Source organism: Xiphophorus couchianus, chromosome 15 (genome assembly GCF_001444195.1).
Source record: "Xiphophorus couchianus chromosome 15, X_couchianus-1.0, whole genome shotgun sequence".
NCBI lineage: Eukaryota > Metazoa > Chordata > Actinopteri > Cyprinodontiformes > Poeciliidae > Xiphophorus > Xiphophorus couchianus.
The window spans coordinates 14,173,310-14,187,500 of NC_040242.1; the positions used below are offsets into that span (position 1 = coordinate 14,173,310).

Below are 14,191 nucleotides of genomic sequence, written 5' to 3' on the forward strand. Positions count from 1 at the left end.
CTGTTTTTGGCAGCAGCCTCTCTATTTGGGTTGATAGCTCTGCAGGGATGTTTTGTTGCCGTCAACGGTCTTAGTTGTTCTGATTGGATTTTTAGAACAGGCATTCAATAACGTTAAGTGTAAAAAGCAGCATACTACTTGTGAAAATCCCCAATTTATTGTTTTTTCATGTTCCACATAAAACTGGAGGATGACTACATGCAGCATAAAATTGAATGTTTGAGTTTTACTTCATTGACATTATTCTAAATGACCCTTTGTTGACTAGAGGAGCATGTTTTGCTATGTTCTACTGCCAGAACAGCAGAAAACAACAGCAACATTGTTCCATGAATGATCTACAAATTTTGGTTGTTGTCTTTTGCTTCAGGTTTTTAAGCAGTGAACTCCACAGCACTGAAAACGTAACATCATGCAAAATAAATGTAAGCCATCAGAGGTGATAACAGAGAAGGGAGGACACAGCACACCCTCATTCTCCACACTCTACTTTAATCCCAGCTGTCTAGTTTATGTACAGTCACCTGTGGGAAAACCAGCATAAAAACAGGAGCTAACACACATGGTTATAGTCTGTGGCAAACTGTAACAAATCAACCCAGAACCAAAATATTCACCTTAATGTACTAAATCAGTTAAGATAAAGCAAATATTTGAGCTGCACTCTTGAGAAACCTCCTGGAAATAAAGGAATTTCCATCAGAACTTTGTAATAGCTTGAATAAATGTTTATTGATAAGGCTTTGCAGCACCCTCCTAATTTATGGGCACCACTGGTAAATAAATTTATATTTTATGGGGAAAAGCATATACTCGCGTTGAAAAAATTCCTGGATGTCCCCATAGTGAGGAATGGAGATTTTTTTGCCACCCTCAGTTTTTATTGCAGCAATATGAACTTATGTTTGGCCTACCAGGTCCATATTTCTGTTGTTTTAAACATGCCACTATTTTTCAATTGTAGTTATGTGCAAATTTAAGCAAGTAGCCTTTTAATTTCAACCATCTTTTGACTTAAAATCAGACATCTGCCTTATTTAAATCACATGTCCTTTAGTCTGACTGTTCTTTTGAAATATTTTTTTTTCTTGAAATGCCTTGATAGTTTTGCACCAGATGTAACAAGAAGCACATGTTCAGAAAAGTATTTTGGTCTCTTCAGTCTAAAGAATATTTATCTCGAAGTCTTATCTATAACAACATTTTATAATGTTGTTATAGAACATTAAGATGTTCTATAACAAATGTAAGGTCTTTGTGCTTCTTTTGGCCAGCAGTTACCTCGAAATTCTTCCATAAATAAAATTTTTGCCCAGTCTCTCTGTCTTATTGTTGAGACAAGTAAGTCTTAAAGTGCTTTAAATTTTACTCTGGGTTTTTTGTTGCAACTTTGAAAAAAAAAACAAAAAACATTGAGGTATTTTAAATGGGACTTTGCAACTCTTTGCAGACTGGTAGATGTAAATGACTGTTTCTCACCTGTCTTGGATTTCTTTAAGTCAAAGTTTGGTCACTGATGAGGCTTTTTGCCTGCTTCACATTATCAAATAGGTTCTACTTATTCAATGTCTTGATTCTATAGCTCATTCAGTAATCGGGTAAGTGAAAGTTCACCAAACGTAATAAAGCAAAGTGGCCAGTTAGGATTACAGTAAGTAGGCAGTATTACTATTTCACATAGTGCCAGGTTGGTTTGGTAAGCCTTTTCCTTTAATCCACAATATCATAGCATTATTTGATAAACTGAAGCCTTTACATGTAAAACAAAAACAGAAAATAAATCTGAAAGGAGTTTTTCCGCATCTTTTGCTTACCTTCATGGATGCCATTAACAGTGGTGACAATGATTTTATTAAAAACAAATTATCTCTTGATGAGGAACATTTTCTCCCTCTGAATAAATTTACTCTAGTCAAAATTGGAATTTGTTTAATTAGATCATAATGCTACTGCAATAAAAGATCTAGTTGCTTCATGGCTTTTTACACATCTTTACAGGTCAATAAATTTAAAAGGTATTGTTAGTCTTTTTATGGTAGTAAAGATTCAGATCTACACAAAGTCTTCAGTTATTTCTCCAGCTACTGGTCAGTGGCCTGCAGGGAGCTCTGCCTTCAGTTTAAATTTCTGCTTCGTTGTGGTCTGGTCCAGATTGGATTTTCCTGGGTCTGGGTTAAGGGTTGTACAGTCCACCATAACTCAGAAAACAAAAAGCAAACACACACACTCACACCTTTTTTATGCACCTTTCTGACTTGTTGAAGGGTTATTTCCTGTTAAAATGCTAATATTGTTACAGTAATACTTGTTACAGTGTGAGTTGAGTTTAAATGAAGTACCTTCTTCAGAGGCAAATAAATTAATTGTGTTTTGGTCCGAATAATACTAAACCAATTTAAATCTTGGAGCAAAAACATTTTACCACAAGTCAGTTTTAGTTAATAAAAGAAATATCTTGAGAACATTGAAATGACAACGGATTTTGCAGCCTTAGCAATGTACTTGAAATGAATTTCCACCCCCGACATAACTAGACTTCAGTCCAGCTAAGTTTTTTCAGTCTATTTTTCTCAAGCTCTCTCATTTCATATACTCTGTACAGTTAGAAGAAATAAAATCTAGTTTTTTTCCCCACTTATACACAACATCATACATTAATAGTCAACTAGAAAAAACAGTACACACAGCCACATGTTAATAAAAAAAAAAAAAAAAACGTCTAGAAGATCAAAGTTACATTTCATCATTGTACATTGTGGTGCCTACGTTCTCCTAAACTCTGCAGACTCGTATTTATAGAAAACAACAAAAAACGCACAAAGTTCACATTGAGGACCCTTCGAAGAAAGCCGAGGAGCACCCAGCAATCCAAATAGCTCCCCCTATTATTATTTTTTTGTTTGTTTTTTGCTTGTTTTTATGAAGCCAGTGAATCACGCGAGGCATGAGATTAAATATGCAACAGTTTGGAAACACCTCATGCAAACACACAAAAATGCCCGTCTGTGTCCTCCAGGCGGAGCGACTCGGAACGTAAACCACAAAGTTTTGTTACAAAACGGGTAAAACTGCTGAAGAGAACTGCAGATTAAACCAGGGCAGCAGTCCTTCTGTACGTCGAGAGGAGGGTGTCTTCAGCAAAAGGCCTCAAACTTTTGGTCCAGTTAATGAAAATGTGTAAGACTTTAGTTGTGTTTCCCAACAAAGGTAGAAGAGCAAAAACAACTGGTGCATGTCTGGGTTTTCTTCTCTTGCAACATCTTCACTTTTTCTTACATAAATCATAAAAAAGTAAGCCTCAACCTGTTTTTGGTCCCAGTCTGTGGCTCATGAGCGGGATTAGTTGGCACTTTCATCTTGAGAAAAATTTGAGGTGTGAGGTGACAGAAGGGGCTTGCTAAACCTCCTGCCTGTTTAAAAGAGGCCAAATATAGTATGCGGGATTCTTTCAGCAATCAGCCTCTGCTTGTCATGATTTCATCAGTTGTCAAATCAGGAATTTGAAATAAATCAACAAATAAACCAAATTGTTTGATTTAGAACTGTGTTATGTTTTCCATGTGTACCTAAAGCTTCAGTTCACGTCGAGACTCAAATGGCTGCGATTGTCTTTTCTATTGGGGATGTGTGTAAGCATTAGTTTCAGCTGATTTGAACAATTAATGTTTGCCAGTTGATAAAAGTTGCAAACAAAAGCTAATTTTCACCTGATAATACGGTGAAAAAGTGAACATTTTTCACGCTACAGTTACAAATTTTAATATACTATGTTGGAATTTCATGTGATAGACCAACACAAAGCACAGCTGTAACACTGAAGGATAAAGACATGCCATTTTCCAAGTTTTAAAGAAAAAAAGCCATAAGGGTCTGTTATGGATTTGTATTTTCACATGTGTATTTGCTAAGAAGCCCAAATTTCAGTCAGATTGGATGGAGAGCATCTGGGACCATGTATTTTTAAGTGTGGTCAAAGATTTTTCAATTGAATTTACATCTGGACTTTCACTGGACCACTTTAATACATGAATATGCTACTCCATATTAGCTTTGGCTAACGTTTAAGAAATTTCTCTGGGACTAAAGTGGAACCTCTGCATCAGTCCCAAGGTTTCAAAGCTTCTAACTTTCTTCCTATCACTCTCATCGGCTTGCCTGCCCTTGCTTCCTGTGATGCCAACAACACGTATGTTGTTTATCCAGAGGTTTTGGCAAGTCCCCTGAGATGAGTTGGTTGTCGCATCTCCCTCACCAATTATTTATTTGAAGACTCTCATTGACGCCCAGATGTTTGACCAAGCACTGATCAAGTAGGATTGAATGTTGTAAAGATCAACCGTTCACTCTTCCCCCCATTCTCAAAGGCCAGAGTTGTTTTGTTCCTAGCTAATAGTTACCCTGTCAAAATATTCTCCTGGAATACTGGAGAAGTTGCCAGTCTCTGCAGCTTCTCCAGAGCTACAATGACCCTCTTAGCTGGTTCTCTGATTCATGCTCCCCTTGTTCCACCTAGGTGAATGGGCTGGTTTTGGTTGGCCATGATGATGCTGTTCTATTCTGTTTTCCCATAATAAACACAGATTTTCTGAGCTTATATCACTCAACAGTGGTGTCTACTTAGTAGCTAATTAAGGTGCGACTGCTGTTGGTTGGACTGGACTTTATTTAGGGGTATTGAATTAAAAGGCATTGTCTACAAAAGCACATAAAATGATTGAGATTTTTCTATGCAAAATATTTTGAAAAACATGTCCTTTTTCCTTCATTTTACCACCAATGTCCTACTTTGTCTTTGTATATCACATTAAAACATGTTGACGTTTATGCCTTTAATGTGAAAAAACTCAAATTGTTACTTTTTTAAGGGTCTGTAGATAGGACGGATAGGAGGAGCTTTGCTCTTTCTGTCGACCTCTTTGCGTCTGTCTTGAGTGGAAGACAAAATATTTAGACAGGGCGGCAAGACGAGCCTCTTTCGTCTCGAAACGCTGCAGCTTAAAGGTGAGGAACTGGGTCACCTCTGTCCATTTCTGTCCACACTTTCTGTTGAGTAGACAGCATCACTTTTGTAAACATTGTTAAAATTCACATTAGTAAGAAGGACCTGTGTAAGTGTGCATGCGTGCTTATCTTGTCCACATGCATGTGTGAGCTGCGAGCCTGTAAGTCATCACATCACACCGTTAGTTGACATTCATAAAACACAGGTGAAAAGCGAGCCTGGGCTTCCTTCGCAGTTTCACCTTTTGCAGTCAGTGATGAGATCCTGAATGCAGCAGGAAAAGGTAGGTTTTAGAAAAGTGATGTCTGACATTCCTCCTTTGCAGGTTCCTGGTAGGAAGTCCGGTAAGTAAACTGTCAGGCACCAAGAGCAGAAAAAGCTCAGTTCGATTTTAGAAGTGTTTTCTCTTTTTTTAAGTCTTTGGTCAGGCGTATCTGCGTGAAACAACTCAAGGAGTATTGAGCCGGAACATTTTCTTACTGTATCTTGAAGGTACTGGACTCAGTTCTGAGATTTGTCAGCAGGATTTTAGATTCTTCCAGAAGGCCTGAGGAAAAGCCAACCTTATTTCATCCCCTTACAACACTGATATTCGTTTGCAAAGAAAAAAAAGAAAAAAAAAAAACCAGAGGCAAATAATAACAGGCTCCGGACAGGACTCCAAAAATATGAAATAAGTGCGGCTCACAAGTGTTGCAGTTACCACTTTTGGCCACATGATGCCAGTATTTCATCAGGGACTCCATCAGTAGACAACTGGAGCCAGAGGATCCCATCTGATTGAGCTTTTCAGGGTATTTGGAGTAAGAAATGGAAACTGTGATCTATCCTCTGCCTATGCCTCTGTCTTTGTTAGAAGAGAGTTGGAGTGGTAAACACAGGGCTCTAAGCAGTGGTAGTTGGTAAGGCAGCTCCTCTGGAGTGGCTTCTGGGTTTATTTTGACCTTCAAAAAAAGAGAGGAGAACAACAAAATCAGATTTGACAGCCACGATGCAAATTTATAGCATAAATTCATTCACTGAAAATATACGTCGGCATACTTAAGATGTTATCAAACAATGAGAACTTTGAAGCCTGTAAAGCAGAAACATTCAGTAAAACTGAAAAGATAGAAGGCTAATGGGTTTATGATGAAATACTGCACAACTCATTTTGCTCAATATTATCCTTGAGTAAGTAATTGCTCAGACAAATAAGCTTAACAGCATAATGTTGCTTGAAGAGAACATCAGAAGTACTTGTCCCATGTGTTCCGTGCGAGATAATAACACTCCAGAGACGTCTTAACACTCTGGTGGGTGTACTGGCTTTCTTTAGCGGTTCTCCTTTAAAAATTAAACATACTGTACATGAGAGAAGAATATATTTGGTGCATTTCATAGAAACAGATAGCAGCTCACATTTTTGCGATTGTCAAAATAATAAATGTACCACTGATCTGCTTTTCTGCCTCTGCTGATAGAGGAATATTAGAGTTGCACCACATGTAGCATTTTGCACATAATAAGTTCAGCTGGTGTCCCATCTTTAAGTAAACTTAAAATGGAAGTTTCTTATAGAAAGTTTCTTTCTTCACACTTTTCTCTCCGCTCAAAGACCAGATAGCAGCCTAATAGTTGTCCAGACTTTACCACCTGAGCTGTGGATCTCGGCAGTTCTTCCAGAGTTTTGGGCTTCCTGGTTGGTTCTGACTAAGGGCCAAATGCCTTCATTGAATTCTTATGAGTTTAGGTGGGTGGCCATGTTACAGTAGGTTTTCTGTTGAGCCACACTGAACATCTGTTATATGAGCCTTATTGCCCAATATGTTGTTTTGCTCCCAGTTTGATGTTTTGTTAGCATTTGTCGACATTCAGAGACAATAACTTAGATCCAATCACAATTAGCCTCCTAGGATAAACAGATATTGCAACTGCTTGCTCCAAATTAAAACATGTTATATTAATAATAATTGCTGCTGATGTGGAAAAATTACAATTAGGTCACACCTGCTAGTTGTATTGCCATATGTTTATTCTAAGTTCTGTATATTCCCACCAAGTTAAAGCTGTTTGGGTTACATGCACAAGGTTGGACGTTGTTTTTCCCCAGCTGCATGGGAACCAGTCTGATTCCCATGCTTTGGATCCCTTAACCCTTTGTACAAAACTCATGTGTTGGTTCTGCCTGGCAGAGCTTTCCGTTTCAGACTTGCTTCATTATTGACTGTCCTGTGAGCTCTCTGAGTTGTGCGCAATTCATGAATAAACCTGATTGAGTGATTTTACCTGAACAGTGCTTGGAAATAGTTTTTTTCCACAACACTGCAATCATGTCCAGTATGCTAAGTATTTTATAGAGCAGTCTTCAGCTGGTATGGCTGCAAATGTGATTCAAAGCCTGACATCACCTTCTGGAGGCATTTATTGGCCTGCACCTAATGAACAAAAGACTCCAGAGTGTTAGTTTTCTTGGGTTTGCATTTGGCTGCCCTCCTGTTCGATTCCCCCCAGCAATTTTTATAGAGTTCATGTCAGGCAGCTATAACGGAAATCTTAGTATCTTCCCAGCCTAGCTGCAAAGGACTTATCCTTGTGTTCACTGTCCTGTTTTGAAGGGGTAATGGCACCCAACCTTCAGCATCCTCACAGCAGGCATGACATTTTCACCCAGTATTTACTGTGCCAGAGGAAGCAGAGCAGCCATAGAAGATCACTTAGCAACCACCATGCTTCTTTTCAGTGCTTAACTCTGATCCACCGGTTCTAAAAGTTCCAGTTTTAACTGATTGATCCATAAGACAAAATCCCCCAACCACTTTGGCTAATGTATAAAGCTGTGAGCAAATTGGAGCTGCATTTTTTATGCTTTGGGGCCAAAGCATAAAAAAGTCCAAGTCAAGCGATTGGTATGCACCTTGTCAACATCTTGCTGAAGGTTGTCAGTAAAGGGTCTTAGACCACCTATTATCTCAGGATTCAGGATTCCTCTTCCTCTTCCTCAGAACAGAGGCTGTAACAGAGGTGTTACAGCCTCTTTAACTTTAAAGTCGCAAACAATGCTCCAGCTGTATCCAGCGGAGCCTTTGCTGTCTCTTTTCAGAATTATCCTTGTTTGTGCAAGTCAGTGACGTCATCTTTGAACTTTTTAGCTATATTTCTAACGTGCAATGAAACCAGACCAGGTTTTACGTGTTCTATTCCAAGAACACCTTCTTCAGATGAAGCCCTTGATTGTTTGCATCAGGAGTGTCTGGGACCAGACCTGATGTGCAAACTTACATTGCAGAGGGGATTAAATTATTTATAGGTGCAACTGTAGGTGTCATGTTTTATTTCCTCTTCTCATCTTACAATGGTTATCAAGCAAGTAATGCCGGAGATTTGAATAAAAAGATGTTTCTAGTGCTTTAGAGATGCTGACGGCTGTGTTATTAGCTTCATGTGTCATGGTAGTGTGTCTGTATATATCCATGGCACAAAGAGAATCCTTTGGGATGGGATGGCTGATGCTATTTTATTACTCCCTCCGGCCAGAGCCAATAAACACCAAACAGAGAGGAGGACGGCTGGAGAACAATGATAGCATATTGATGGTGTTTGTGGACGAGAGTGTGCATTTCAGGGTTCGTCTGCGAGAACGCGTGGATTAACATGTTTATGAGCAAAAGCTGTCTATCAGCACAAATACTGTGTCTGGATGTCTGTGTGCACAGTGATGTGTGTGTGTGCACTGTTTGTACATAGATATTTGTATTTGCACTCCAGCTGAGGTGTGTTTGTGTTTCCAGGCATTATTTAGAGGCTTGGTGATTTATGATCTGGGTTATGGCTTCCACTGGGGACATATAAAACTACAGAATAGTCCTTTATTGCTTTCTTCTTTGTTTAGTCCTATGTGTCATCCATCACTTTGTTTCTCTCATTCTCTTCCTCTCTTTCGCTTCATCCACCATTCTTCCATCTCCACGCCTCTGCATCTCCCTCTAATTTGCTTCGGCCCTTGTCTAATACAAACTGGTATTGATAATCTGTCTGGTGCACATCAGCCAAATCACTGTTATTTCATCTCGTTGTTTGGTACATTACAGTAGCTTTATCTGTGTGGCTCAGCGCTTCCCGCAGGGCAGAGTTAGACTTTGAGGCTGATGCCGATGGTGTGCCAGTCTGCACCGAGATGCATTTCTGAGACAACTTAGTGGCACTCTGTCCAACAAATGGCTGAAGCACCTCAAGAAAAACAGGAAGCTACAATTTAAATTTTAAATAAAAACAAGAAGTAGAGAAACAAAAAATTCTACTGGATCAAAATCCGCTTCACAGCTAGACGATAACCCTCCTTTAAAGAGACTAAGTGATGAAAGAACTGACCAAGGTCTGGTAAGTGCTATCCTTCAACACTCAATGTGTTCATGCCATATTATGCACAGTGGCTTATGTATGTAGGAAATATAAATGAAACCTGAACCCTGAACACAGCTGACTAATATAGAAAGTAAAATTCGGGAACATTTCTGTCTTTTTACAGAAATAAGCTAGATTTCTAATTCATACAATCTTTATAGTACTAGTGCCTAAACCATCAACTTCAATCTTCTGTGTTAGGACAACACCAAAAGCACATCATTGCAAAATGGATGGATATTTATGCATGATTTTCATTTTGTTGTGAGAATCTAATTGACATGACTATTATATGTAACATCATCTGTGAATCTTGGTGATGGCTGCATCATGCTATGGGATAGGGAATCTGGTTAAAGTTTATAGCAAGATAGAAGGAGCTACATACAAAGCAATCTTGGAAAAAAAATATGTTAGATGCTGAAAAGGGCTTGAAGCTGGATTGAGGTTTACTTTCCCACAGGGCAAAGACCAAAAATGCACGGCCAGAGCTACAATGGAATGATTTAGATAAAAACACATTTATGTGAATCGCCCCGTCAAAAAACATACTGGGGCAAGATTTGACAATTAACAGTCACAGTTCTTCTCCATCCAGTCTTAGTGTGAGCTATTTTGCAAAAAATAATGAGCAAAAATTTAGTCTCTAGATGGGAAAAGCTGGTGAAGAGATAGTCCCCAAAGAATTGCAGCTGTGAGTGAAAGGTTCAACAATTATTAACACCCTTTTCAGACTTTTATAAAAAATTTAAAATCTTGCATTATTTCCTTTTATTTAACCTCTACGTTAATTAAAAGTTGTTGTGTTGGATTAACACATAAAAAAGTCTTACAAAACTGCACATTAATGTTGTGGTTGTAACATCATACAATTTATAAAAGCTGAAGAGGGATGAAGTAATTACATATTCTGGGTACATTTCAAGCTCAAACATTTCAAAAAATGTTTGAGCTAGTATTTAATGTCTGTGAGAAAAAAAACAAAAAACAACAACATATAAATATTTTCACTGCTTTTATTTTTTGGATTACTAGATGTGGAGCCTGCATTGATTAGCGTTGTTCCAGTACATACCACAGTTTCATGGATTAAATTCTGTAGAGTTTAGAGGCTTTTCTTGTTTCTATGCACTCCCAGCGATACGGCTGAGCGCATTGTTCTGCAGTGGCTGGCCGCTATTATGTGGTGCTGTTGCTATGGCCATATGCTTTCTTCTGAAACCACCTTATGCAGGTGGTGTTTATCAAAATAACATCCAAATGAATGCCAACACTCAAGGTTTTACAGCAGAACTTTGCACTGAAACAAGAAAATCAATGTTATACACTTTACCAGTTGGTGGTTTTATTGATGTAACTGACCAGCACATGGTATTTTATCCCCCCATCTGACTGGATGTAACATTTCAAAAAGCCAAAAGCGACATAAAATGCAGGCAGACATGCACAATCCAACTATACTCACATGTACATAGGCTGTAGCTGGAGGTGGGAGGTCTTCTGGGGTCCCTGGTAACCATAGGAGTCAAATCCTCCTATAAAATCAACTACACAGAAACAAACACACAATAGTAATTAGAGCCTATTTTGTTGGTTAACATTTGTTAACCTGTTTAATCCCACTGGCAACAACTGTTGCCAGACATTTTTTCTAACTTCTGGAAGCTGTAGAAGAATTGTTTTGACTTTTAGCAGCTAATTGAAGTTTTTAAATCAAATAATAGAGTGTCTACTCTAAGCAATATCAATTCCATGTATCTAGTGTGAAAGGTCACATGACCATACCTCCTTACGTCCTGTCTGTAACACTGGAGGTAAATGTGTGTGTCAAACATGTACAAGAAAAAGTCAATAAAATACTTTAATAAAAAAGTAGAAAGAAAATATTTTGTACATATGTTCTTTCAAGTGTCTTCTACTGATTTAAAAAGAAAATTTTATTAATTCATTCATCTTTTAATCATAAGAAGAGTGAATGTAAGCATGGCAACAATTGTTGCCGCTAGCATAATACATAGACAGCACTGTGCTATGTGTCCACAGCTTTGCTGTTTATTCTATATGTCTTGCTGTTCCCACACAGCTTAAACTATAAGATATAAGATCAGATGATTTTGCCTAATTGATAAAATAATTAAATGAGGTCAAAGGTGACTTGGCACATTGAGACAATGACATCTGCAAGATGTGACATTGAATTTTTATGTTTCTAAAATATTTCCGAACACTCTTGTAACAATTCTTTGTTATAATAAGTTATGCATGTCATGATTTTTCTCTCTTTTTTTATGTGTGTGTATAAATAGGCCAGATTTGTGTAATTTAGACTATGTAGTTTCCCACCGGCAACAATTGTTGCCGAGTATAAAACCTACATTTTCACTAACATAACCAACATAACGTGTGTTAGGGAGGTTCAAGGATTGAAATGCATGTACTTATTTTGCAGGAAAAAATGTGGGATTAAACGGGTTAACCTCCTGCCCTGGATGAATTATTTCTTTAGGCTTCACACCTACCAAGGTGTTGTTGGTACATCTTGTACTCAAACCACTAAGTCTTTTAAATGCCTTCCAGAGAAAATTTGGCTCCATCTGTATGAAAACACTTTGATGCAAATCTAATTCCATTTTTAAGAGGGAGAGTGAGAATTATGCAGAAATATATTTATGCCCAGGGAGTGCACTTAACTTCTAAATTATCTAGAATAACTCCACAGACTCCTGAGCTGAGAAGCTGCCAGCAGGTGGGTGCTCTCCTCAGTCTGGAGCGGAGAGCCCGGACTTTTGAAAAGAGGAAGTGTTTCCATTTTTGCCTTTTCTTTGATGTTGTAGAGCTCATAAAAGAGTACTTTCTTGTCTTGATCAGCGGGACACTTTCTCATTTATTCAGCGAGGTTTCGTAACATCAAGTACAATGTGGATTTGCATGTCACTGTGGAGATGAAAAGTAGGTATCATTTTTTTCATAAGTTTTCAATAAATCTGAAATGTAAGGCTCAAAATGAAGACTGCGGCAAGAACCATGCATAGAGAGGTGATTTTATTACAGAAACAAGCTCTGAATGGCAACGTTTGAAGGAATGTGTTAGAGAATGTTATGTTAAATATAATCAATTGAAGGCATTGAATGTATCAGGTTCAGATGTTGGATAAACACTGACTGTGTTCTAAATTAATAAATGCTACTGTCCCAGTTTAATAGAATACATTATTTTCTAATGTTGCACGTCAAGATGGACTTAAGAATGACTTCAACCATTCAGAATTTTCCGTTGCTTTGGCTGAGGGCTGTTATCTGAAAAGGAGCTCTTCTAAAGCGCCTCCAGCAACGTCTGTGAAGCACGCTGTGCAAGACACTAGTGTTGGCATTGTCGAGCTAGGAGTCACTCCATGGAAGCAGTTTGATTATAACCTAGTCGTACCGTTGAGAGATGAGACAGACGTCTCTCAAAAGGCAATACAATGTAAAAGAAGCAAACACTTTTTTGGTTTTTTTTTCTATATTCAAAAAGATGACATGTTGAAAATTATTAATGCAATTCCCAATAATTAACTGAAATGCATCTTTTTGTGGTATTACAACAATGATTCCTCTTAAGCTTTCTGAATGTTTCCAGTCTTATTTTTAGATTATATTTGATGGTAAAGTCTTTTGGGTTGGAAGAGCCAAGAGGTGTCACCTAAAAAATCTTTGATGCTCTATAGGATTCAAGTCAGGACTCTAGCTAGTACACTCCAAAGTACTTATATTACGTCTAGCCAGAAGAAACATCGATAACACTTTATTTGACGGGTTGTGAATAAGACTGTCATGACACCGTCATAAACATGACATAACACCTGTCATGAACATGAATAAGTCTTCATGAATATTTATGACTGTTGTTATAAAGTGTCATTTGGTAAATCATGACACTTTTAATACAAAGCTGACATTATGCAAAATGTCTTCGTTATGACAGCTTGACATTAACCAAGAAATCATGATTTAAGATAAATTTGTTACAAAAGTATTACTGATTAAACTTTAAAACTTATGTAGCTTTATGTTATTAAAGCTAAAGCTTAACAGGTGTTATGCCATGTTTATAACGGTGTCATGACAGTCTTATTCACAACCCGTCAAATAAAGTGTTACCGAAACATCTTGGTAAAATTAAAACACTACATAAAGCCTAATTTGTCAGGGGTATGAATATTTTTGGACTTAACTGTATTTCCACATGCCTTTGGACACCTGGTGTGAAAGATAAAAATAACAAAAAATGATGTGTTCAACTAGAAGTGTTTCTGAGAAGGAAAACAACCCTTCTGTTGGTGGAGAGGCAACTAGTGCCCAGAAAGATTATACATCCAGGCTCAAATACAACATACATTCACCAAAATCATTTTAGTACGGGGTTCTGATTGATTCAAGAATGTATTTTAACTTAACAAGTACAAGACCTATTACTTGTTTTAACATTTTCAGCTACCCACTTGGGAAAATTCAATACACTCAGGAAATTAGGCTTTATGATGAAAAGAAGGATAATATTACATTAGGGTAACACTAAGCCAACATGCACATACACAAACACCATAAAAATGTTGTAATACATCTTCAAAATCCGGGTTCATGGCAGGAAATCCATTTCATAAACAAACTATTTTGATATAGAGAATGACCAGAATTATGTGACAAGACTGTTATTAGCAACAAAACGCGTGGTTGTGGTCCAGCTTGCAAAAAGGCAGTTTAATAAGTGGTGTTTTGTGTAAATGTCTGACTCTTTAAGCATGTTATCTCATTAAAATGATTATA

General features: G+C 37.7%; 1 protein-coding gene across 1 annotated transcript in view; it reads right to left on the minus strand.

Moving 5' to 3' along the window:
• Nucleotides 1-472: 472 nt before the first annotated feature.
• The window catches only part of nkain2 (sodium/potassium transporting ATPase interacting 2), a 101,704-nt gene continuing 87,985 nt past the window's right edge, over nt 473-14,191 (minus strand). Inside the window, exons 6-7 of the mRNA XM_028040625.1 lie at nt 10,851-10,932; nt 473-5,946 (exon numbers count right to left, since the gene is read on the minus strand). Of these exons, the coding sequence (XP_027896426.1) occupies nt 5,937-5,946; nt 10,851-10,932 (92 nt within the window). The 3' untranslated portion in view covers nt 473-5,936. The remainder of the gene's footprint in view (nt 5,947-10,850; nt 10,933-14,191) is intronic.